This window comes from Equus asinus, chromosome 1 (assembly GCF_041296235.1).
Source record: "Equus asinus isolate D_3611 breed Donkey chromosome 1, EquAss-T2T_v2, whole genome shotgun sequence".
NCBI classification, from domain to species: domain Eukaryota; kingdom Metazoa; phylum Chordata; class Mammalia; order Perissodactyla; family Equidae; genus Equus; species Equus asinus.
The window spans coordinates 179,143,353-179,170,474 of record NC_091790.1 but is presented as its reverse complement, the minus strand read 5'-3'; the positions used below and the strand labels follow the sequence as shown (position 1 = coordinate 179,170,474).

General features: G+C 38.5%; 1 protein-coding gene and 1 long non-coding RNA gene across 3 annotated transcripts in view; one reads left to right on the top strand and one right to left on the bottom strand.

Moving 5' to 3' along the window:
- Positions 1-12,342, top strand: part of WASL (WASP like actin nucleation promoting factor) — a 72,596-nt gene extending 60,254 nt beyond the window's left edge. The window contains exons 9-11 of the mRNA XM_014839161.3: positions 287-807; positions 4,250-4,358; positions 9,705-12,342. Coding sequence (XP_014694647.1) covers positions 287-807; positions 4,250-4,358; positions 9,705-9,766 — 692 coding nt within the window. The 3' untranslated portion in view covers positions 9,767-12,342. The remainder of the gene's footprint in view (positions 1-286; positions 808-4,249; positions 4,359-9,704) is intronic.
- On the bottom strand, positions 4,365-26,556 carry LOC139045576 (uncharacterized). 2 transcript variants are annotated; one of them, XR_011504262.1, is made up of 3 exons: positions 17,615-26,556; positions 13,724-13,857; positions 4,365-8,674 (listed from the first exon to the last, which is right to left on the bottom strand). It is a non-coding gene; the product is annotated as an uncharacterized lncRNA (long non-coding RNA). The 2 variants fall into 2 exon arrangements; XR_011504256.1 differs by lacking the exon at positions 17,615-26,556 and adding an exon at positions 14,301-17,598.
- Between the last annotated feature and the right edge of the window lie 566 nt (positions 26,557-27,122).

Genomic DNA, 27,122 nt, shown 5'->3' with positions numbered 1-27,122 from the left:
GTGCTGATTCCTAAAAACTAACTTCTACTGTTTTAACTAATATTTTTTCAAGAAACAACAGGAAAGTGATGTTTAAGCTGAATATTCCCAAATAGAATTGTAAGATATCACCCAAATAGAATTGTAATATGTCATCTGTGCTCAGACATCTTTGTAAAATAAAATACCAAGATGAGGCCTTTATTTTCTTGTATTTTTTTTTATACATGTTGAAGTGAGTTGCTTTTTCAGTATGAAGTTTGTTGGGAAAAAAAGCATGCTTTCTTTTTTTCTGTTTTTATTTCAGCACCGCCACCTCCACCACCATCGAGGGGAGGGCCGCCTCCTCCTCCTCCCCCTCCACATAGCTCAGGCCCTCCTCCCCCTCCTGCCAGGGGAAGAGGCGCTCCTCCTCCTCCACCTTCAAGAGCTCCCACAGCTGCACCTCCACCACCGCCTCCGTCCAGGCCAGGTGTAGGAGTCCCTCCACCACCACCAAATAGAATATACCCTCCTCCTCCTCCAGCCCTTCCTTCTTCAGCACCTTCAGGGCCTCCACCACCACCTCCACCTCTGTCGGTGGCAGGGTCAGTGGCACCACCCCCGCCGCCTCCACCTCCGCCTCCACCAGGGCCGCCACCTCCCCCTGGCCTCCCTTCTGATGGTGACCATCAAGTTCCAACTCCTGCAGGAAACAAAGCAGCTCTTTTAGATCAAATTAGAGAGGGTGCTCAGCTAAAAAAAGTGGAACAGAACAGTCGACCAGTGTCCTGCTCTGGGAGGGATGCACTTTTAGACCAGATACGACAGGGTATTCAGCTGAAATCTGTAAGTAATCTGTTCTTTTCATTTTAGACTATCTGTCATAATGGAATTTTAAAGTAATTTATAAGACATTTTTGAAAAGTCCTTATTTTTTTCACTTTTTCTCTTGGTATTAATTTTTTTAACCCTGTGAATTTCTATTTTTCCATATAAAATGCACAAATTTATACCTGTACCTGTGTGACCCCTATTTCTATATCAAAATGTCACCCCAGAGAGTTTCCTCCTGCCTCTTCCTAGTTAGTCTCCCTCCCAAAAAGAATCATTGATCTGATTTATATCACCATAGATTAGTTTTCCCTATTCTAGGACTTCATGTAAGTGGAATTTTATGGTGTGTTTGAAATTGATTGTTCTAGTCTTTACTTTTAAATTAAAGATACTTTAATTTAAAGAAAAATCTTTATTAAACTATGGAGAAACAAAAATAGCCCTACTTGAAACCAGTGACTTTGTGAAAACTAAACCATATTTTGAAAATTTCTGCATTCTGAAATTTGGATTAGTAGAGACTCAGACTCCATAGAAAATTGAAAGAGTTCTAATAGAATTTCTGACAGTTCATGGCAGGAAATTTTGGATTCTTTGAATAAGATTGGAGGTGATCATTTAATCTTCTATAGCAGATGTTGGCAAACTTTTTTCTTTAAAGGACCAGATAGTAAATATTTTAGGCTTGCAGGCCATGAGGTCTCTGTCGTAACTGCTTGGCTCTGCTGTTGTACCTGAAAAGCAGCCCCATGGACCAATGTACTGCAGAAGCAGCCATAGACAGTACCTAAAGGAGTGGGCATGATTGTGTTCTCTAAAACTTGATTTATTGACTCTGAAATTTAAATTTCATATCATTTACACAGGTCACAAATACTCTTCATTTTCTTTCAACCATTTAAAACTGTAAAAATCATTCTTAGCTTTAAGGTTGTACAAAAGCAGGGAACAGGCTGGATTTGATCCATGGGCAGTAGTTTGCTGACCCCTGTCCTAGAGCCTCCCTTCTTGTGCTTCCTTCTGGCCTGCATGTGTAGTCTCAGCTCTAAGAGGAGTGCTCGCTCTGCAGGGCTTCGGACAGCTAGTGAATGGTGGATCTTTCTGTGCAGTAAGTGGAGATGAAAGAAGGAGATTTTAATTGAAAATTAAAAGTTTTGGTAACTTTCTGGATCTTAGAAGTTTTGGCTAGGGAGAGAATGATGGGTAGGGTGCACAACTAATTGAATGAAAACTTTTAAATATTAGAATAGCACAGATTTAAGAAATTTCAGATCTTTAAAATATATCTGGATCTTTTCCTGACATGTATGCAGGGTGAAATTTAGATCAGCCTGTGCTCAATCATCTCTGCTCCCTCTCCCTGTTTAGTTTAGACTAAGGGTTTCTCAGGAGCCGTTGAAGAACTTGGAATAGTTGTTAGTGGGGAGAACTGGTGTCAAGATGACCACAGCCTGAGTGCATAGCAGGTTTAATAGGGTCTTTTACTTTCTGCACTTACCTGGAATCTCTGCTCGTTCCTGTTTCACTCAGTCCCACATCTCCCACTCCTAACCTACCTTTCTGTTTCTTTTTTCTATTTCCTCTCTCCTCTACAATCAACTTTTGTTTCTTTGTCTCATTTAGTGATAAGAAGTAGTTGTTTTATTTTTAATGAATACAGTTGTGTCCTCTTCTTAAACAGTTGGTGAATTATATTTCCTAATTACTCTCCGTCATCACTTCTTCCCATCCCACCCCCCCAAAACCCTGTAAATTGTTCTCTAAATTTCTTTTAGAAAAATGTTTTCCATTCTAAGTGTAGCATAGTAGGCTTTTTTTTTACTGTAAATAATTACTTTCCTTTTGATTGCATTCGGAGTATTATCATAGAGTGCAACATCAGTGAATTATTGGCATGTTATACATGTGAATCGAGTTCATTTTACTTCATTTAAAAAAATAATCATTCTGTGGTTGAAATTTCTCTGGTTATGTTTCTTTAAATATTCTATGTAAATCATCAGCTTATGTCATGAATATGACTAACATAAAACCACAGATTGACTTTAAAGAGTTGGCAGGAAGTATATAAGTATTCACTTAACGTACATTTTGAATTCCATCTTCATAGTCCTCAGACAGCACCATGTCCAAGTACGTGCTTCAAAAAACGTGTTTATGACACTGTGGGGCTCCTGCGTGCTCTGCGTTGTGTTACCGGATTGCCTTAAGGGAGTCTATGAATGTTTCTCCTTGCTGCTGTCACACTTCTTCGAGAGCCTCATGGTGAAATTCAAAGCGCTGAAACTATTTCTGTTAATCATTTTCATTAGCGTCACTTCTATACCAGTAGCAGTTAATATACAGTCTCTAAAAACCTAAATACTAATGAATGAGTCTGTGTCTTGTTGGGAACTACTTTGAATATTTTTAAAAGTAAAAGATCTTTAAGTCCAGAAAGACAAGAAGTATTACAGTAGTTGTAAAGACCAAAATGAAGAGTTTGTCCTAGTAAAGTAATTTTTCTTTGGGAAATGAGTTATAATTTCAAATTATATCTCTATATTAAAACTCGTATAATTATGTAGTACAGCTGTGCTATTTATTTAAATTATACCAGTACTATACCTTTACTGCATAATGTAAGTCCAGAGAAAAAATTAAAATTAATATTTTGTGTAAACGACTACTCATTTTAGTCGTAGTGCACTTAGAGCAGTACTTTTAAATTGTGTTGTTTCCTGAATCTCTACAGACTTCTGTATTTTCTCTTTGTAAATATGAGTGTTGGAATCAAGGATAATTTTGTCCAAAAAGTGGATTTTAATGGGAGCCTTTGATATTGATTTCTGTGTTTCCCAAATGTGCTTTTTAGTAGAGAGAAGTACTTTCATTAGGGATAATTAGTTGCCTTGTGAGGTAGGTACATTTTGAAAGCTACCCAGCTGATCTCCTTAAAGAATATGCTGTGAGAGGGAGGTTCATTTTGAATTATTAGTAAAGCTGAGTTTTTCTGGGAGAACATAAATCTCTTCATTTGCTCATAGGTATCTTTAAGTGTGCTTCTCACCTGTCAACTCTAGGAATCTAAATATTACCTTGGTTTTATAAAATGATATCCCCTGATAATAGTTTTAAAGTGTCATCAGCAAAGGCTTTATATACTGGAATGAACAGAAGTAACCCAGCTGCAAGGGCAAGTAAAAGGTTTGATTGTTAGTCTAAATTTGGAAATATATTGATGTGTTATACATTAAGAAGAAGAGGAAATATATCTTGAATAATTCTTTTAAGGCAGCAGTTTATTTCTTGTTAATTTAGTTAATCCTGTCCTGGGCTTGCTTGTTTTGTTTTGTTTTTTCTTTTCTCTTAAAATAAGAAGTGATTCTTATTTAAAATAAGAAGTAAGACTTTCCAGAGACAAAAATTTTTGCTAAAGATTTATTACTGAATTTTGCTAATATTCTTTTTCAAGGTATCTGATGGCCAAGAGTCTACACCACCGACACCTGCACCCACTTCAGGAATTGTGGGTGCATTAATGGAAGTGATGCAGAAAAGGAGCAAAGCCATTCATTCTTCAGGTATATTTGCATGTGTATATGTATATATTTAATAGATTTGAATATTTGAGTTCTACTATTTTTCTCTTTATTTCATGGCTCAGTCTTTGCTGGCTTTTCCCCGCTATTGAATAACTTATTGATGTGAATTCTAGGGTGTATTTTTAAAAGTTGTTGCTACTGTGACCAGTCTATCTGAAGCTTAATGGATGCCGGACACCACAGCCGTAACCATACCTTGGAAGGACAACTTTGGAAAATGGCAATTTCATTTCCTATACTGGAAAATACTAATCAAATGCCTGGCAAACAATAAGCCTTGAGATTCTTGGATCTCATCCCTGTGACATAAGAAATTCGAGAGATTTCCCTGATTTGTTGTGAGAGTTAGGGCTGAGAAATTAGATGATTTACACTGTTTCTGAAGTTTGCTAAAGAATCCTTAAGCTTCCACCTCTCCCTCCCCGCCTTTTTTGGTCATTTCCAAAAAGGTTTATTTGAATAAACTAGTACCTGTTCTGAGGTGGTTTTTAAGCATGTGCACACCACCATGTAAATGAATACTTCTTGTGAAAAAGAGCAAGAATATGAGTTTTGCTGATGCAGTAGTTGAGGTTTATTGAAGAGCTTCTCTAGCATAATGTGCTAGAATCAGATCTTTGTTCTTATTAAATCTATTATTTACTCTCAAAGGACCTCAGTTTTCTTATTTGTAACATGGAGAGAATTCATCAATTGTATGATTGATGTGAAGATTAAATAAAATACATAGCTAACGAGATTACCTAGCACATAATAGGTGCTCAGTAAATGTTATTTTCCTTCTATTTGTTTCTCTATGGATGTGGGTATCTCAGATTCTTGAGCAACATTTGTTTTCCTTAAATAGGCATATTTTGTTCTCATACTGTGTTACAAAGATAGAGTAGGCTTATTCAGTCCACAAATATTTATTGTGGAATAATTATAAAATAAAAACGCAACAAAAATCCCTGCCTTCATGGAGCATGCATTCTAGCGAGACACAAACAGTAAATAAAATAAATTAGGAAAATGGTATGTTAAATGGTGATATGTACTAAGGATAAAAATTAAGCAGAAAAGGGAAATATAGGGAGTTATAGTTTTTGGGAGGGAAGTTCATTTTGAAATAGGATGATGAGATCTGACTGAGGTGATATTTGAGAAAAGACCAGAAGGAGTTCAGAGAGTGAACCGTGTAGAAAACTGGCAAAATGTGTTCAGGTGGCAGGAACAGCAAGGGCAAAGTCCCTTAGGTTGAGGAGCCATGATGAGGTCAGTATGGCTAGACTAAGGGAGGGCAGGAAAGAGTAGAGGAATGATGTACGAGAGGTGTAGTAGGAGGCAGTAGCAAGGCTTTGGAGGCCATGAGGGTGAGGGGAAGCCCCGGGAGGGGGTTCTTAGCAGAGGAGTGGCAAGGACCCAAGCAAGAGAGGATGGAGGTTTGAATCAGGTTGGAAGCATCAGTGAGAAGTGCTTGGACACTCGTTATGTTCTGAATGAGGAGATGACTGGGTTTGCTGATGGTTTGAACGTGAGGTTTGAAAAAAGGAGAGAACTGTAGGATGACTCGAGATTTTTGACCTGAGCAACTGAAAGGGTGAAATTTTCATTAACAGAATGGGAAAAGATTTAGGAGGAGCAACAGGTTGGAGAGGAAGGATGAAGAATTTGGTTTTGTACATATTAAATGAGATATTTATTAAAAATGCAAATGTAGGGGCTGGCCCCGTGGCCGAGTGGTTAAGTTCGCGCACTCCGCTGCAGGCGGCCCAGTGTTTCGTTGGTTCGAATCCTGGGCGCGGACATGGCACTGCTCATCAAACTACGCTGAGGCAGCGTCCCACATGCCACAACTAGAAGGACCCACAACAAAGAATATACAACTATGTACCAGGGGGCTTTGGGGAGAAAAAGGAAAAAAATAAAATCTTTAAAAAAAAAAAATGCAAATGTAGGTGTTGAGTGGGCATTTGGTTATGAGTCTGGAATTCAGGGGAGTGGTCTGGACTGTTAGTATAAATTTGCATGTCTTTAAGATATAGGTGGTATTTAAAGTTATGGAACTGGATGAGATTAGCAGAGAAGTGGATGTAAATAAAAAAGGTCTGATAAGGTATCTTAGAAGCCAGATGAGATATTTTTGAAGGAGAATAGGGTGATCATCTTGGTCAAATGTGTCTGACTGTCAAGAAAATGAGAACAGGGAATTGAGCTCTAGCTTTAGTAACAGTAGGTCATTGGGAACCTGGGAAGAGCAATGTCAGTGGGTTCAAGAGAGAATAGGGAGGGTAGAAAGGGAGACTGGGTTTTGGGACTGCCTACTCTGTTTCCTTTATGGCTTAGTGTTGATGAGCTTCCTGCCTATCATTGGGATTATAACTGGAATTGTAGCTGAACAATATGTCAGTTGTAGTTTTTACAACTTTTTTTTAAAAACAGTCATTAAAGGGGGCTGGCCCTGTGGCCGAGTGGTTAAGTTCGCGCGCTCCGCTGCAAGCGGCCCAGTGTTTCGTTGGTTCGAATCCTGGGCGCGGACATGGCGCTGCTCGTCGAGCCACGCTGGGGCAGCGTCCCACGTGCCACAACTAGAAGGACCCACAACGAAGAATATGCAACTATGTACTGGGGGGCTTTGGGGAGAAAAAGGAAAAAATAAAATCTTTTAAAAAAAAAAAAACAGTCATTAAAGGGACCTTTGTTTTCCTAGACTTTTTTAATTCTCTGGATGTTTATTTAGAAAGCACTCCTCTCCTAGTTTACATTATTCTAATCAGCAGATGACCAAATTTTCCTCTTGAAAAACATGACATTCTGACCTGTTTGGTGCTAGGAAGTTAGCTCAAGTATTCTTTCAAAACATAGCAATTGATATTAACAATACTATAAAAAATATGACTACTTAAATTAATAATTTTTGGTAGAATATTTCCTGACTCCACCTTTACAACCTGGTTCAGTGTCAGATAATATTCAGCAATAATTTGAACATCAATAGTAAGTCTCAGTTTATTCATTTATACATCTCAACACCACTCAAGACACTTGAGGACAGGAAAAAATCGCTCATCCATCAATAAGTATATCACTGAGTAAATACAGTGACTGTCACAAAGGAGAACACTATTGAACTGTCAAGCCACATGGCAGAAGCTTGGATGGCAAGTGAATTAAGATGTAGAGTAAATTCAAGTGACTAACCACTTTGAAGTTCAGGCTGAATAGAAAAAGAAAGAAAAGATAACTTCAGATATGGGAAATTCCCATGCTCAGGAAGAATCTTAATAGCTGTTAATGTCGAAGAGTTTAATAAAGGTCCTTCTTCTGGTCAAATGAGGGAAAGGTAAGGTTACTGTGAAATATGTGATCATGAGAAAACATTCTGTCATGAAGCCTATGGATTCTGCTTAATATTATCCTAGAGTAAGTTTTTTTTTTAAAGATGTGGTTAACATTATGTGATAGCCATGCTGATATAATGAGTGTATGTAACATGGGGATTTTTTACTCATTTTTGGACCCATTTCTTTTAGCTATTATTCCTGATGATGGAAGTCTTAGCTACTACTTCCTTCTCACCATGGATGCTAATAAATGCCTATCTTTGTCACTCCATAAATGCAGGCATACTTATGCCTTCCTCCAGGTGATTTCTCTTAAGTGCATCTAGCAAAAGCGTTGGATAGCAAATTGTTTCTCTTACTAGAAAAGTAAACACAGAGGGTAACATAAAGTTGATTGAGCTCCTTTCCAGATTAATTCTGTAACAGTTTAGAGCTGATCATCCAGCTAAATTAAGTAAAAAATTACCATTATTATTATAAAAGTAAAAACTTAGTTTGGGGCTAAGGGAAAGTATCTTTGCACCTCTTTGGCTTCTGTTAATTTCCAAGTTCTAATACTAGAGCTCAACTGCTTCTTTGTAGAAGCTTTCTAACAATCTGTTTTATAGGAAGACAAAGATTGTTCTGTCTTCTGTACCTCTAGCCCACATATATGTCACATATTCAGTTTTCATTGGCTCTCTACTAAAGCATTATCAAGTGCAATTGCTCAGCTACTATCTCACTTTATGAACTTAGCCTTCATGTGTTTTATGAGGTATGTAGTTTTTAAAAGGTTAGTACTTATGGAAAATTGGCGTAATATAGATGGATGTTCATTGAATTTGTGACATCTAAATATTTATTCATTCACTCAACGACTGTTGATCAGCTTCTGTGAAGCACTGTTCTGATGCCAAGGATTCAGTGATAGGTAAGACAGGCAAAGTTTCTGCTGTCATGGAGTTTATAGTCTAGAGGAAGACAGTAAACCTGTAAACAAAATATAAGAATTTCAGGTAGTGCTAAGTGTTATGAGGAAAATAAAATGGGACGATTTCTGATTGTGGGGGAGGATTGTACTTTACATAGGGTGGTCAGGAAAGCCCTCTCCGAGGAAGTGGTTTTTGTATGAACATAAATGATGAGAAGACTCAGCCAGACAGAAGGAATAGCTCCTACAAAAGCTCTAAAACAAGAATAAGCTTGGCATGTTTGAGGAACAAAAACAGGGCGAATCGGAGAAAAGGGCATTATGAGATGAGTTGAGTAAGGTGGGGAGACAGTAACAAGGCAAATCATGTAGGGTCTTGTGGAGTAAGGTAACACATCAGGTTGTATTCAAATAACAGTGGTCAGCCACTGGAGGATTTAAAGTAGTATAGAAACATATTTTTAAAACTTAGAATATAAATATCACTTCATTTGCTCTGAGGCAAATGAACTATAGAGTTGCAATAATCCAAGCAAAATCTGATAGTGGGGTGGGAATAGCAGTGGGATTGGTGAAAAGGAGTGTTCTTGATGGATTGGATAGGAGGGATGGTGAAAACAGAGGAATCAGTAATAATTTCTAGGTTTTTGACCCAACCACCTGAGAGTGGAAAGGCCGTTAAGTGAGGGGGCAGACTAGTGTGCAGGGGGAGCAGCAGGTTGGAGAAGGAGATAAAACTTTAGAAGTGAAGAATACAAGAAGACGGTTGGATTTGCGATATGTGAATCTGAAATCCAGAGAGGCCAACCTAAATGTGATTTTACACCTAAAGAAACCCACAGGTTGAAATTTGTACCATAGATGCTGAGACTAGAACCTAAGTCTTCTGACTCCTGTTCTAATCTTCAACTCGCCATCACATTCTTTAGATGTATTTTATTAGCTTCATTTTAAGCTATCTTAGTAACTAGATTCCTCTAGGCATCAAATGTTTTGTGTTTCAGAAGTTGAGTAATTGGGGAAATCACCCAAGAAATATGTAATATTTTATTTGTACATGTTTTAATTGTCTTCATGATTTTCTTCTAGATGAAGATGAGGATGAAGATGACGAAGAAGATTTTGAGGATGATGATGAATGGGAAGACTGATCTATATATTATATATATATTTTTAAGGTGAAATACTAAACACTACTTTCTGTCTATGGGTTCTGTAAAATTATCATGTAAATGTTCTGCCAATTTGCTGTATATTTTTGTTGCCTTTTTTGCTTTTTTTTATTAATCTGTGCAATACCTCATTTAATCTGTAAAGGTTTGTCATAATCCTCTACAAAGCTACTCCCTGTTATTGTGTGCAGGTTTACACCAGGATGCTCACTTAATTTGTGAATATTTTTCATTCCATCAACAAGGGAGTTTAAATATTATATGTGAGACTGACAAGAACCTTAATGTAATTTAGTTATAATGCCAGAAGGAAAACACTATTTTCATACCCTACTTTTTCTGTACCTAAATTTTCTTATTAAAATCTAGTATAGCACTACCTTCTTTTTTAAGTGATGCAGACCTTAGATTATTTAGCCCCTTCATTTTGAACACAATGCTACATGAATGTTGAAGCTGATACATTGCACAGTTCTCTACACATCACTACATTGATGCAGTTTCTCAAATTTTAGCAATATGCTCTACATGAAATCACTACGGAGATTCTAGTTGGGGAAATCAGTACACACCTCTCAAAGCAGTATCGCCTGTTCATGAGCAGCAGTGGTGTTTGGAGGCTAGAATCATCAGGAGCCCTTACCTACCTGTACTTGACTGAAGTTATTTTTATGCTATAGCACATGTGGCAGGCTTTTTGGCAAAAATTTTGTAAGTATTTTTGGTATTATTCTGAAACAAACGTTATTTAAGTTGTTTGAGTTTGGGGGTTATGGGGGTAATTTCATTCTACATGAACTGAAGGAGGCTATACATTATAGTTACTCCAGTATTTGACTAAATATACTATAAAAATCAGAACATTATGAAAATGATGTGGAATTAAGTATTTTTATTTTGCCGTTTGTATGGATTGAGGTATTCAGAAATACCAACCATAAAAATCTAATCTAGTTGATAAAGGTAAACACTGTAATGCTGAACCTGTTATGCTTTTTTTAATTTTAATTTTGATATTTACTCAAGTTTTTTGTCAAATGTCAGGTGAAAGGGTTACATTTTTCTTACAAGATTGGTTGTCCCAATGACAGATTTCTTGGTACACATAACCGAATGATAGATTTTCTTAAAAAAAATAAAACTTTACGACCTGCACATTTGTTATGTATACTAAATAATATGTTAAAATTAGGGTTTCCTTGCCTCTCTACAATACACTAATCTGCCTAAAGGTGGTTGTCTCATATTTATAGTGCTAATTATCATACCTACCTACTTTAAACTTTAGGTAGAAAAATGATCTGATTTAAATACAGACACGTATTTTTCTCACATTGAGTCATATGCAGAATGTAGTTCCAAATGTATTTCATTACTGTAGTCACAATATCCAACTAAAAATTAAGCTCTCTAGAATTATACCGACCAAAATCTAGTATTGGCATGATCTTGACAGGCTGGACCTGCAAGATGTGGCTTGAATTTTAACAGTTATCACATAATCTCTAGTGATCATGCATCTAGTTATCAGAAGAAATAATTTGAAAGGTTCTGTTGCTGAAAGCAGTAAGTGGTGCAGTCAAATAGTTAAGTTATTCAACGAATGCTACCTTTCTTGCAAGAGTAATTTAAGCACATGGGAAAGATTCTAGACTTTTTGTTTCTTGCAAAAAACAGTGCCCTCTGCTGCTGGAAACCTTTTTCTGCTTACTCTAATTTTTACTGTGGCTTGAGCTCAGTGGGTCTGGTGTGGATGAGTCTGGACAACTACTAACCAATGAAATTAGGAATTTGTGCAAATGGTAAATAGAACATTGTAATTATTTTAAGTAATATTAAACATTTTCCATTTTTTTCTTTTTGACATTATAAAAAACATTTTAAATATCCTAGAAATATCTTTACAGTAATGCCAATTTACAATCTCTCTTAACTTTTGGCCAAGGAATTCAGGGTTTTCCAGCTAACTTTGGTATGATAAATGTTTATCAGAAGCTGCTCCAAGCAGAGGATATCAATTCTTTGAGTTGGAAACACAATTTTAAACATGTAAGATGGGTATAAAATTTGCCAAAGCTAATTGAGTTTATTCTTTCTTCTTAAAGAAAAAAAACACTGTTTGCTGTTGCACAAAGTCTAAATTACTATTGCTTGAAACACAGCAGCTGTGGGGTTCAGTCCAGGCATGAAGACTAAATCCACTTAGATGCAAAGGTTGCATGTGTCCATCCTCCACCACCTTGCGCTGTGGGCAGCACTATACCTGTGCATTGTCAGAAGGCCTCCCGTGTATACTCCAGCTAAATGATGTCTGGTAGCCTTCGCATTTAACAAACTAGCATGAGGCTTTTTATATCTAAATGCTACGTGATAGACAATTTCAGCTAGCCACATATTGTATGTATGAGATTCATAGAAACTTTCAATCATTCATTTCCATTTATCAACTGAAATTTTGTTTAGTATGTGAATTTTTTTTTTGAAATGTATAGTGAATAGGATGTTGCACTGGTGGCAATTCATCATGGAGCATAATAAAATTAATTTGACCCGAATATATAAAATAGTGTGTCTATTTATTTATTGTTGAGATTAAAATGGGTAAGAAAAATGTAGAGTATAGTAAAGGGTACACAGCAGTGAATGATAATGGTTGAAGTTTTCAGCAGACTGCATGCCCTGAGAGTTAGAGTGTGCCATTAAATAAACATGGTGACCAAAAGAATGTTACACCCTGTTCTGCTGGGAAACGTGACAGCTGCTCAGCAGCTTCCCTGGAAGCCACTGCTGTGGGATACAGAATGTTCATATTGCAAGGTCAAACTGGAACTCTTGCATACCAAAAATGTTGAAGTTTCCTAAATCAGAATGATATTGGAGTTTACTGGTAGTTTCAGTAAAAGCCAAATATAGCGATTCATGTGGGACTTAAAAGCTCCTAATAAATGGTATCAAAAATGGTGCTTAAACAGGAAACTCGGTTTTTGATAAATAAGAGTTTTCTTTCTGCTGGCCCTGGCACAAGTGGGTGTCTGAAGATTAAACTGAGTTATGGAATCCATTGCGTAGGATGCTACAAAATCCTTCTAAGAGCTTTAGCCAAATTTAAACATTTCAAGAATAACGCGTTCTATTAAAAATTTGTTTCTGTTGCACAAATGTGAACACTTTTAAGAATGTATTAACCAAACTAAAAAAAAAGAATTTTTAAGTGCCTCAGAATTGCTTGTCACCTTATGTTTATCTAATCAACAGAGAAATTCCTGAAATAACTTACTCTGCTTTAGGAATGGAGTTCTTAAAGGACAAGTATAGAGATAAGGCCTATTTATAGTAGAATAGAAAATTCTTTATGAAAAAGTTGAGAAATTTTACTTTGTACACTTGACATTGTCACATCTTACCTCCAGAACACAGCATTTTCTTGTGATCTTTTGGTCTTTTATTTATGGATTTTTTTTTAAATTTTGCTTTTTTAGTGAAGCTACTGGGAAAAGATATAATAAACTGGCTATAAATATGATGAGGAACATACTTTGCAGTTATTGGTAAGACTGTTAACTTCCGTATGTGATCCATGGTATCCTCCATTGCCATGAAGGAGCCCTTTGAAAATTTTGGCTTTATAACAAAACATGTCTAGATAAATCAACCGTAGCTATTTTTTTCTTTGAAATAAATATCAGTGGTCATACTAATTACTGATAACAGTATTTAATTTCACACAGATCCAGTGTAAATCTAATCTAGTTATGTGTACCACCATCAAGACTGACAAATCAAGATACGAATAGCACATAATTATTTTGAGTAAAATATAAAAGTAGTTTATAGGTGGTTTTTAGTTTAGTCAGATATTTGTGTATTGGAGAATTTCTAGTAAATTTGAAGTGGTCCCTTAATTTTTTAACAACCACAAAAATTCCCTATACTTACCTTAGTAAGGATTCTTTTATTTTCTGTGTAAGAGGAAGTTCAGTTTTAGCATCATCAAATTGCATTATAGAACTTGAAGTTCCAATGTCATATTGACATTATCTTCTGTCTTGAATTCGTAGGTATGTCTTGACCTAAATACAGTTTTACCTTAGTTATTGCTGGATGTGAGGATTTTCATCAAGTCTAAGAATTTTTAAGCATCAATATCACCATATTTAAACAACTGTTTATTAAGACTAAATATGTGATGGGCATTAAACTATGACAGTGGAGTAAGATAGATCCCCTTCCTCCTTAGATATGAAATACTTCAAGACTGAAAGACTGTTGGAGACCATCGAGTTATATCAAGCCTACTCTCACTCCGGGCGAGGGTAGCCCTATTCAAAGTGATTGAGGGGCTTGCTGCAGGTTAATTAAAAGGAGCTAACATTAGAAGGCAGATCTGACTATTTCAGTTGCTCTTTTCCATGCACCCTGATACTGCCTTAACCTGTTTTCTCTATTTTTCTTAAATTATGGATAAATTGCAGATTTACTTTGTTTTTGAAAGATTTATGGCTACAAAATTCACCCTTTCTCACGTGTCATCTGCGTGTTGATAGAAGCCACCAGCGTCCTGTTCCTGTCTCTGTCTGGGAAAGCTGGCCTGCTTTGAGGAGCGGGCCTCTGACTCTGACGCATGTGATCATATTTTGGCTCAATGATGGCAGTCACCCTACATTGTCCAAGCATTCGGTCACCACAGGACACTTCTGTTATTTAGTACTGGGTTGAAACGAAATTGAACTTCTTATTCTACATACAAATTATTTTCATTGGTTTCTTATGAATGTAAATGGGCATTGCCTTGTTTAAACGTATTTTGTAAATCCTTACAGTCAACTTGCCTGACAGAAAATTAGTTTAAGAATGTATTAATCTTTCTGTATAATTTTCAGTCAACAGCTGCACTGTCAATTTAAAGACCGGGAGTTCTTCCAAGGAGCACAAGGACAAACTGAACGCTTTAAATCCAACTTCCTGGTTTCCCTATTAGTGAGAGAGGGAAGGTTCTAATTTAGTTGCATGTACTTCATCCTTATTGGAAAAGAGGCAGGAAAATAAAACTTGCATCTAGTTGTGGTGTTGAAAGAAACACATTAAGGAAAAGGAAAGAAAAAGGCATTATGTCCAGTTAACTATAGGGAAACAAACCAAGCTGTTCATGATGTCTCGATTCTGTAGTTGTCTGTAAGACAACTCTAGCCCCTTAAATCGGCTTTTTTTTTCTTTTTGTTTGCTAGGGTAGGAATCTAAGGAGGCAGAAAATAGAATTGTGTTGGCAAGCAGAGTTTTGTTTTAAGGTTGGGATTGAGGGAACACTCAGCAGGTAAAGTTAAGAAGTGGATTAGAATCTCCATTTTGAAGGATGATAACTAGTTAGGAAGAAGCTGATGAAATAGGTTATTTGGTTTTTGTTTGTTTATTGAGCAAGGATGTAAACGTAGAAGGGCCAAGTCTTTCTTAGTTGTATATTCAGGTAAAGCGCAGTCTACACCATTCAAATGGAAAATTCAAAATATTTGTTTCTTTTTTTAAAGACTTTTCTGAACTTAGCTGTGGATATGTGCTGAAGGTTGTGATGTAGTTAACATTAATACTGTGGTAATTCTGAGAGAGTATAATTTAATGAGCATAGTTCTAGAATTGCAGCCACTTTCTTTCCAAGCCACCTCTAAATAGAGTACCTTAGGATTCTATTTAGCTGGTCCTTGCTTTGGCCATGGTTAAATGCCTGTATGCTATATAACATGTTGCCTAAAGATGTTTAGAAAGTTCAAGTGGATTCTGAGCTGGATGATTGCTTTAGATTTGCACCAGTGCCCACAAGTTTTACAGCCACCATCCTTGGGTCAACCTGACATCGTTTATGCCAGTTAGACTGTGTGCCAGGAGAGAAATTCTATGCACCACCTGAGCCCTGTCAGCATCCTTCTGTTTGCTTTGCACATTCATCACTTTGTTTTCCAGAACCCATAACGAGAAAAACTGGTTTGATAAGAGTTACTGTATCTTTCATATATGTTTCTTCGTTTCCCAACTATCTAAATTATTAAACCAAATGTTGTTCTGCTGACTGTTCCAATAGTCAGCTTAGGAAAAGAGAGATAGGGAGAAGCAAATATACTGTGCATTTGAGTTCAGTTTTGATTCTGCAACTCTTACTTCATTAATCGTTATGTACAGTTGAACTCAAATGAGATTTAGTGGATTGTTGGAAAAGGTAGGATAACTTTTAGGAAAAAATGTGGTTGTGTTCTTTCCACTGCCTGGCTGGTTAACACTTAGATGTAACTCTGTCTTCATATCTTGGTCATGATTTGTAATATGTGATAAATTAGAATTGCAGTAATGATCCCACATGCAAACTGCTGGACATTCTAATAAAACTTTGGAGTATCTTTCAGCATGTGAAAATCATTGCTGTATTTTTACGTTGATGAGATTTTCCACAAATTGAGGGTAGGGATGTATCTTAAAAACTGTGAAGGAATCTTTTTGAGAATTTTCTCCAAAAAGCTTTCAAATACATACGTTTCTTAAATATTAATGGGAACTTGTGAATAAAGCAAGAAGGAACGGAAACATTAAGTAAATATTCTTCTATATCATGTTCCCAAGTCTTCAAAAATGCTCAGATTATTTTCAAAGCTAAGTGAATGCACTTGAATGCAAGTGTTATACTAATGTCCTAGACTAAACCAAACTGTTTAAAATGGTTATTGTTACTTTAAGTTGGAAGTAGACCCCAGAATAAAACAAATCTCATTTCATGTACTAATAATATCTTGAAGATCAGGGTAATAGAGGAAATTCATGGACCACATAATAGTAAGAACCATTAGGAATCAGGCTTCTCCACCCCTCACCAACTCCTTAGCAGGCTTTTGTAGTTTGTTAAATTACCTTGACACAGTTGGATTAGGACTAGAAGGTGTGCTAATGACTGGTTATGAAAGAATGGCAAAAAGATGTGCGTTGGTGGAAAAGGAAAGAGGGCTGGAAGAACCTTGGCGCTAAGTGTTGGAGATACACTTGTGTGGGTACCAATGGCTGAGGCCATGTGAGCCACTTCCAAACCTGTCTAAAACACAAGGTCTGCTCCAGCAGGTCACTGGAGATGCAAGCCTTGGAGCCACTTAATGTTGTTTAAGAAATTATCTTCGTGTTCATGTGCATGAGCAGGGACATTTATGTATATTGATGTATATAAAATGTACTTATGCAACCATCCTGTCCTGTGCTAATTAAAGACTTGCCCAGGTACCAGGAGGAAGAATTAGCCTGCAAGTTCTTGTCTGACTCCATTTAGATTGAGAAATAACTTTTTAGCCACAGGTCGTGATTCTTAGGAAGTTTACGTGACTGCATGCGCAGCATCTAATGAGAAAATTGGGGGAAAACAGAAAAAGATAAGGAAAAGACTTACATTTGTAGTCATTACCCACAAGACTGGCAGTGGGTTCAGTGGTGAAAACATAAGCTGATTTAAAGTTTTGGTGACTGCAGGCTGTTTTATGCAGGATTGTTAATATTGAATTGCTGTATAATTTATCTCTGAATGTGGTGACAGTTTAAATCACTGATACGATACAGGAAATATGTGTGTATCCTTTAGGAGTTTTGTCAGTGCTAAGTCAGCATTTCTACATGGCTGTTTGTTCTCTTATAAATGGGAAAAGGACCAAGCATTAGGCATGGAATTTTGGACATGCGCAAATCTTGACATCCAACACACTATTCAGCGAAATGTAAGTGCTGGCGACATTTAGACTATCATCTATTTCTTCTGGAATAACTGGCCTGAATAAATGTGCACCTTGACAATGGTATTAATTGACTTACCAGAGCTGTCTGGCAAATCTTCCGGAGGAACAAAAACAATGCTGTGTAAAGTTCAAAATGCCAGTCCTGGTGGTCTAGTGAGTAAGATTCGGCACTCTCACAGCCCTGGCCCGGGGTTGTTTCCCAATCAGGGAACCACACCACCCGTCTGTTGGTTGTCGTACTGTAGAGGCTGCATGTTGCTGTGATGCTGAAAGCTGTGCCACTGGTATTTCAAATACCGGGAAAGTCACCCATGGTGGACAAGTTTCAGCAGATCTTCCAGACGAGGAAGAAGGACCTGGCCGCCCACTTGTGAAAATGGCCATGAACACCCGACAAATAGCAGCAGAGCCTTGTCCGATAGAGCACTGGAAGATGAGAGGAGGGCACAAAAAGACCGGGCAGGGTTCCACTCTAGGAGTAGAAACTGACTTGAAGGCAATAACAACAAAGTTGAAAATACAGAAAACTTTTTTCCCAAGTTGTTTGGTTTCCACACCTAAATTCCCAATGGCATTTTTTTTCACAGCATCTCCTCAGAAGATAGAAACTACTGCACAATGTTGAGCAGGAAAACAGAAGAACCAACAGATTTCAGAGAATTATGAGGACTGCACCCCAGTCTTTGGTTACAACTTCTCTTGAAGCATTGTCCCCTTAAATCACTCTCCAGCTTTACTCTTTCTCTGATATCAAAGCAGTAACCTCGATTATGCTTACCCATCCTAGAAATCATCCAGTACAATTTTTTGTTTTATGGTTCCTGTCATGTCCTCTTACTTCCCTCCCCCATTACAGAAATTAACAGTAATTGTTGGGTAATTAAGTGGTCTACGGGGTATAAAATACACAGAAGAGGATTTGGTTTTGCTTGTGTGGCTTCCTGAAACTTGTGAGTTGATACTGGCGTATGAAGCACAGTGAAAATTCCATGGACTTATTGTGAGCAATAGCAAGAACACCTCATCAAATACTGGTCCTGTTTTGTAGTGGCAATACATTGACCAGCCCCCCCAGGTGGTTTTCTAATAAACACTTTCCCCGGAGAGCACAGTCAACATCTGCCCACTTAGTTTGCAATTCTCCGTGTAGACTGCTCTCAGACTTCCTCAGGCGGCATCCCCTAGCCCAACTCCTTTCCACGGGGGTACTATAATGTGGGTGCTCACCAAGTTTCAGACCAGGCTACTTTTTGATGACAATGAAGCCATTTATAGGGGCTTCCAAAAGTCCCATGGTCGTGCTCCACTCCCAGACCTTTCATCACTGAGATGTTTTTCCTTTGAGAAAAATCATGTTTAAAAGGATCCATCACAATACCAACCAGTATATACTGAAATACTTATTAAGTGTTGGGCACGACATGAAAATGCTTTACAGAAGGAAGTTCTTAACCCAATTTTTCAGCCAAGGCAAATGAAACAGGTTAAATAATTTTCACTAAGTTAAATAGCTAGTAAGTGGCAGAGCAGAGCCTTAGATTTCGATTTGTCTTAATACAAAAGCTGTCCCCTTAACCACTATAGTTCCCCACCTCCCAGTTATGTCAAGATACCAGTGATGGTCTGGGTAAAAAATAAAAATAATACTCCAATATCTTTACTTAAAATGTAGGAGGCTTGGGATTGTTCTGCTTATGCACATGCAAAGACCCAAAGGGAAATGGTGTGATTCTCCGTTTTCAAAAAAAAACACAAAAATGCAACAGAAAGGAAAATAAGTTAGAATCATGCAGCTAAATCAGCAACCCCTAAAGCAAGCGAAGCCGGGTTTGAAGATTAGTACAGCCTTAGAGTTTTGGTGTATTCACTGAACAGAAAGTCTCTTAAAATTTGTCTTTGGTTTGCTCATCCCCAACCCCCATCCCCCTTCCATCACCATTAAAATATTTTTTCCATTTGAAATATTAAATTAGGTAACTGGCATGTCTGAGTAATCCCAAATGCCTAATAAATGATTACACAAGAATTTATTTGGAATTACCTCAGAGTCCTCTCTCTGAACTTCAAGTAATCTCTGCCAATGTGTCTTCTTTCCTTAAGCATTTTCCATTTATTTCATATTTTTATCACCCCAATGGTGACTTTTAATTTATGAATATCATATGTGGAGAAGAATTTGGATTTGTTTTTTGTGGGTTTTTTGCTTATATTAAAAAAAATCTGCATTTGCTTAAAAACAACTTTTACTAGTGACGACTCTGGAGCAAAAGTATGTTATCTATCCCAACAAGTTCTGACAGGTCAAGGTTTCTGTTAAACTTTCCATGAGTCTCTGAAAAGAGTCACCAAAAATTCTGGACAGCGTTTAGAGAAAAATAAATTGGGCCATCAGTGAGTATTACCTTACTGCCCGGGAATGGGGTACTTTCAGCTTTCTGCTGGTCCACTGTAGTTCCTGCAACTCCCAACTGGTAACATGTTGGTAAAGCATAAGCTGCAGAAAATTAAGGTATAACTTCTAGAAAGACATTCACAAATATGTAGAAATAAATGTATTTGCCCTCTGACTCTTCCTTTAAATGTCAAAAAAAGCTTTATTTTCCCAATTTTGCTTCAATGTGGAGTTCCTCTGAGCTGCTCTTTGTTGGATTATTAGTTCCCGTGAATGTCGTGGTTTTCAGTCTGGGGTGCTGCCACCACTCAGCCCCAGCTTGAAGGGGAATTTATGCACGATAAAGTCAGGGAGGGCAACTTGCAAATTGTAACCTGAGACTGACTGTAGACCATTTGTTTTTGTGTTTATGTAACAGGGATTTCGTTCAGGAAGAGAGAGAATTTAGCAATTTGTGCTGGTGACCAACGTATTTTGATCAGAGGAAATGGGTATACTTTTCAATTATATGCTGAATTTTTTAAAATTCCAGAAGTTTCTAAGAAACTCTTTAACTTGTAATAAAGACTATATGGCTGATTACACAATGTTTCAATCTGGAACAAGTGATCAGTTGTCTCAAAATCAGTGCAGCATAGCCAGTGTACAAACAGATAATATATCAAAGGAAAAACCTCCACTTTGGAATGCAAATTTGTCTAATGAACTCAAGAGTGAGGGTTTTAAAGATTATACTAATTTTACCTCAAGATGGTTTATCTAGAGAACAGGACTTCTGTTTTCTAGTTGGCAGTCCTCAGGTTGCCCAAATGCTCTCCAGACTGTAGCCTGCACAGCCATGCATGACAACAGCCTGACCACTGCCCCCAGATCACACATGGAAAAGGGGTGGCGTCTTTGAGGGAGGAGGACCAGCGAGAGGGGTTGTGCACATTCTCAGAACTCTGGCCCTACCATGGGCACAGAGGGAATGCCTACCGTTGACTGCTCCTTAATGATATGCTCCTTGGAGCCTGTTGGCCTCCATGTGCACGTCCTCCCCTGTCCTAGTGGGACCAATCTTGCCTCTGGAACTTCATTTCTCAACCATGATCCTTTTTGGTCCCATGCTACTGTTGGCCACCCTGGGAGGAACAGTGAGAAAGATACTGTCATGTTGTCTGTTCATTGTTGTTGACTAGCTAAGGATATTTGTCTATTCAAATATATGTATTGAATGCTTGCTGTTTATTAAGCACAAAAATAAGATACAGTCCCTCACCTCCAGGATAAATAGTCCAGTGGGACAGTAGGAAGATTAAGACGTACACAAATGGTATATAATGCATGGAAAAGTGAATTGTGAGATTGTGGGATATAGAATATAACAGGTCTTGGAGGAAGAAGATGCATTCAGTGTTGAATACACTGTGTCTGAGGTGCCTGTCCATTTGAATATGTGGGTTTAGAATCATAGGGGTAGGATTTGTGCTGGAAGTAAGGATGTGGGGGTCATGCGGTATGAGTATATTTAAAGATAGGGGTTTGGAAAAGGTCACCCAGGGGCAGTGTGGAGAAGGACAGAGGTTGTTTTGAAGGATGGCCTTTTCCCTATCTCCTGGGTCAATAAGCTACTGATCTTTCCAGGTCTCCTTTGAAGGATGCGTAGGTGCTAACCAGATGTACAGAGTGGGAGGGGAATTCTAGACAGGTAGAATGGTGTGTGAAAAGGTGTGTGTCAGGACAGCCTATCAGTTGTTCAGTGAACTGCAAGTTGCTCAGTATGGTCTAAGCATAGGGTACATGAGGACAAGTAATGGAAGATGAGACAGAAAGATAATCAGGGCCATGTTTGCCGTGTTAAGGGATTGGAACTTTATTCTGTAGAATATGGTTTACCTCTGAAGAATTTCAAACAGGTGACTGATGTCATCAGAATTGCATTGTGCAAAAAATATCACTCTAGCATCTTGAAGACAAATTGGGGTGAGTGAAAATGGAGACAGAGAAACCAGTTAGAAAGCAACTGGTTAGCAACTAGTTAAGAAGAAACAAATTCAGAAACAACAGTGCAGATAACAGATTGTGAGTGACTCAACAAGAGTTTTTGTGGTGGCCAAGGAGAGGATATACCATTTTCCAGAGAGGAGAAATTCAATTCACAACAATAACTTTAGGGTGGTTCCTGTTAAATCAAACTCTCTTTTGATCTGCACCACACTGACCAGTTGGATATGCAAAGGTAGACTGGAGCCGCTCTTTGGGAGTGGGGCTAGAGAGAGCTGAATTTGCTGTGCATAACAGAGTGAAAAAAATTGGAATTCCAAAGAGCAATTCAGGTGGATAGTGTTGAGACAAAATCATGAAAGGAGAGGAAGGAAGTAAAAAACTAGCAAGAGAACACTGACTATTATGTGGGATAACATAGCTGCTGGGAAAACCTCTCTGATGGTGAGATAGCCAGAGGATTTCTAATAACACTGACGTCTCATGTTCAATTTGAAGTCATTTGTGTTGCTGTAATGTCAACCCCACCTTCATTTCCCAAATGTTCATGCAATGTTGAACCTGTGGAGATCAAGAAAGAAGGCTGATTGCCACATTAGGTCAATGTAGTTAGAAATGGGGCCATTAAATAGGTTTGCAAGATGCATGCTGGTAGTATGAAGCCAGAAACAACCATGAGCAGATGAGCCTGCAACCACCCCTCCATCCCAGGAATCCTCAGAAATCCTGTAGGAGATTTTGACTGTCACAGAGGTGGAATGAGGTTTCCAGTTGACTTTAACTAGATTATACACACACACACACACACACACATATATATGCACACACGTGTCATGTTTACTGGGCATGAGAAAAAATATATCTTATTTATATTTAAATATATATATTATATATATTTTCTCATGTCCAGTAAAAATAATTACGTGTGTGTATATATATAAAAAATATAATTTTTATTTCTCATGTCAAGTAAAAATGACATGCCAAGAAGATGTGCCCTTTGTACTCTGAGATTTGTGGACCCTCTGATGGTCCACCACAGCAACATACCTGAGTTTTGAAGCATTCCACTATACTCTTCATCTGGCTGAGTCGTCCCACGGTACCCCTACCATTCGACTTCCATCTCCTCTGCTGCCGTAGACTAGCTCTCTCCAAGATCACCAGTTCAAGTGAACACTTTCAAGCTCCAGAACTCGCTGAGGCATTTTATGCTGCTGACTGCTCCTTCCTTAGTGCAACTCTCTGCTTTGCCACATGATTCTCCTCTGATTTCTCTCTGGTCACAGCCGCTGCTCTTCGCCACACTCTCTGAGTGACCTCATCCAAATCCCCATCTTTAAGTGCCACTCATACCACATGACTGCCCAAATCCTTATTTCCAGCACAAATCCCACCCCCATGATTCTTGACCCACACATAAATGGACAGGCACCTCAGACCAGACGTGATATATTTAAAACTGAACTCGACTGCTTCCTCCAAACCTGCTCCTGCTGTATTCCCTAGCCCATTTTGTGGCACCACTATCCACTCAAATGGCTCAGCCAGGAACATAAGCATCAACATAGACACCTCTCTTTTGTTGCCTCCTGCCCCCTACATCCAACCAGTAACTAAATTCTGTGGAGTAGATGGTTTCTAAGTCTCTGCTCTATCTGTTCTGGCCTCTTTACACCCACTCAGCATTTGCAGCTCAAGTTGGCATCACTTCATTCTTAGATTGTTACAATGGTCTTCTAACTGGTCTTCCTGCTACCAGCCTGGGCCTGACTGAGTCCATCCTCCTCTCAGTTACACAAGTCATGTTTTCAAAACCTGCATGAACATCATGTCCCTCCTCCTCTTGAAATCCTTTAATGCTTCCTATGACTTTCATAATTAAGTCCACATTCCTTAGCTTCCGTTAAGTTGTTCAGGATGGCCACCTACGACTCTCAATCCATCCCAACCTTTTTATTTAGAAGTAGAAAATTGTATGGACTTTTTGAAATACATCTTACTAATGCATGCTTTGTGGTTTGGATAAGCATACAATTTGGCTGAGAGAAAGTTGGTAAACATGACAATTTGGTTATAACCTAATTTCCAGTTTTGATGTACCACAATGATGCCTCACAGCTCTTGGCTATTGGCAGATGGCCTTTTAGCTGTCAATCATTCAGCCAATCATTTCTTCCAAGGGCTTTCAGAACAGTTAAAAGTTAGAATAAATCAAAGGAATGAATTGGAAGAAACTAAATATCGAAGATCAGAGGGCTAATCAAAATAACTTAGCCAATAAATTTTGACATTGAATTTTTGAAATAAAATATGGTGGGTTATATAATGGTATGTATGCTATCTTCCCCTTTTTGTAGAAAACAGTTATATGTGTTTAAATATGCATTAAGAATGTTCTAAAACGATATACACTAAAGGGTTATCAGCAGTCTTTCTGTGTAGGTGGGATAATGGGAATTCTTTATGTTCTTTTCCTTATCTGTTTATTCTGATTTTTCTTAATGATCATGTACTATTTTTGTAAAAAGAAATGTTCATACAGAGACTATATAATAGTCCTATCCTTAATCCACCAAAATTATCAATTCTAGAAAAAAAGACTGCAATATTAACTCTTTACCAAATCCTTGTTTTTACAGAATTACACTCAACCCTATGATTTTCTTCTATTTTCTGTGATACCGTTTCCTCAATCTTAAATGTCCTTCCTCATTCCCCACCCCCCTCATTCAACTCTTTTTTTTTTTTTTTTTTTTTGATGAGGAAGATTCGTCCTGAGCTAAGATCTCTTGCCAATCTTCTTCTTTTTGCTTAAGGAAGATGGTCCCTGAGCTAACATCTATGCCGGTGTTCCTCAATTTTGTATGTGGAATGCCAGCACAGCGTGACCTGATGAGCGGTGTGTAGGTCCATGCCCAGGATCTGAATCCTCCAACTCCCAGCTGCTGAAGCAGAGCACATGAACCCAACCACCGCACCACCCAGCCGGCCCCTCAACTCTTTTTTGAGCTGGTGTCTTTCTTTAAAAGACTCTATTCTTTAAAAGTCCAAATCAAGTGTCACCTTCCCTGAGAAGCTTTTCTTGACTCTTCTCTGCTGCTTCTAGTCAAGGGTCTACAACAAACTGTGGCTCACAAGTCAGATCTATCCAACACCTGCAAACTAAGATGAGTTTTTACATTTTTAAACAGCTGAAAAAAATTAAAGGAAAAAAATTAACAGCACATGAATATTGTATGAAATTTAAATTTTAGTGTCTATAAATAAAGTTGTATTAGGACACACTCATTTGTTTGTGTGTTGTCTATGGCTGTTTTCGCCCTACAGTGGCAGAGTTGAATCGTTGTGACAGAGACCAAATGGCCCACAAAGTCTAAAATATTTACTCTCTAGCTCTTTACAGAAAAAGTTTGCTATGACACTAGCTTTAGATGCTTAGCCTTCCTCAGTGCCCACGTAGGACCCTACATCTGCCTCTACTCAGTTCTTACTGCTGTTCTGGAAGGAATAGTTTCATAGGATTCTCACTACTTTGAGGAGGAGGACACTTTCTAATTCAACTTGGTCTCCCCAGCCCCAAGCAGAGTGCCTCATACACAGGAAGCACGTGATAAATCAATTCATGATGCGTGAACGAATGGTGTGAGCTCCCTCCGCTAGACTGTAAGTTACGTGAGGACAAGGGTTGTATCTCCTTTGTTCTGTGTGAATCCTCAGTATCCAGAGGAAGATCTGGAACATGGTAGGCACTTGGAAAATATTTGCGGAAGTTGCTAAGTGCATCAATGTTGCTACCATATGCCTGAGTTTTGTAATTCTTAGGTCTTAGTCTTTTATATCATGCTATTTGATGATTGATGGAAATAAAACTCCACCTTCCAAGCCTCAGAGAAACAAAGAAAAGACGGTGTTCAATTTGTCCTGAAAGGAAGTAGCTAAGAGGTCTTTTCAAGAGCACGGTGATTTACCCCAACCTTCGGTGCCTCCCAATATAGGCACTGCAGCCTGTTACTACTGCTTCCTTTCACTCACTTGTAGCAACGACGTCAGCGCAGGTATTAAATCAAGATCCTGCTGACACCGAGTTATTAAATACCTGGGGCAACAGGGTTCCTGAAGCAGAGCGAGACAGCATCCTGGCCCCATTTCAAGTCAGGCTTAAGGGATTAACATGCAGATATAAATCATAGCCTAAACACTTCATCTGGGCTCGCATGGCCTGTCTCCCAGTGAGCTGAAAGCTCCTTGTAGACGATGAACGATTTTGTTTTCATCCCAGCTCTGTGAGTTTGCGGGGAGGGTGAACTAAGAGCACCTGTCCTGGGCTGAATAAAGAGAGTCCCAATACCTTGTATGTTTATAGCACTGTATTCTGAAATAATGTTCTAGAAATATTTTTCCTGAATGACAAATGTACCTACTTAGTATCTGACCATGTCATACCCTCCTTTTTAGGGGTTTTATATTTTCTTTTATATATTGAATGTGAGAGTCCATATCTTTATTTACAACTTGTGAAGAACCTAGTAACTGCATGCTGCTCTCTCCTGAGGCCCCAAAATTTCCATCAAGCCATCCTTTTAAAATGCAAAGGAGAGAATATTTGGCTCCCACTCGCTCACTTCCGGCTAGTCTCCTGCCCCCACCCCCCCCCACCACCCCCCCCCCCCCCGCCCCCCGGCAGCTTTCCCTCCTCACTGGGGAGGGCTGCCGCACACCCCCTTCTGGGACGCGTGCATGGTTTTATCAATGACCCAGTTTATCAGCAACCATTTACCCCTCTGTCTCATCTTGATGGAGCTGGAAGCTGCTGCCATATGGAAAAGCCCTGTCCTCACACTCCACGAGGGCCAGGGGAAAGAAAGGTCTGCCTGAGCTTCTGTTCTAAATTCACACTCTCTCTCTTTCTCTCTCTCTCACACACACACACGCCTTTTAGAAACCTACATTTTAGCTTTTATTTCTTCGGACAACAATAATGAGCATGATTGTAAACACTCAGGGGTGAAAATAGTGAAGTTACTCTCAAAGGAAACTGAAATACCCACTGTTGTTCTAAGAACAGGGAGCCTTTGGGAGGTTTGAGTCTGGAGGGAAGCAGCGAGGGGCCATGACGCAGAAGGAGCGTGGGCTCTACAGTCAGAGGTACCCAGGTCACATGCAGACATCCCCTCTCTGGGCCTGAGTTTCCTCACATATAAAA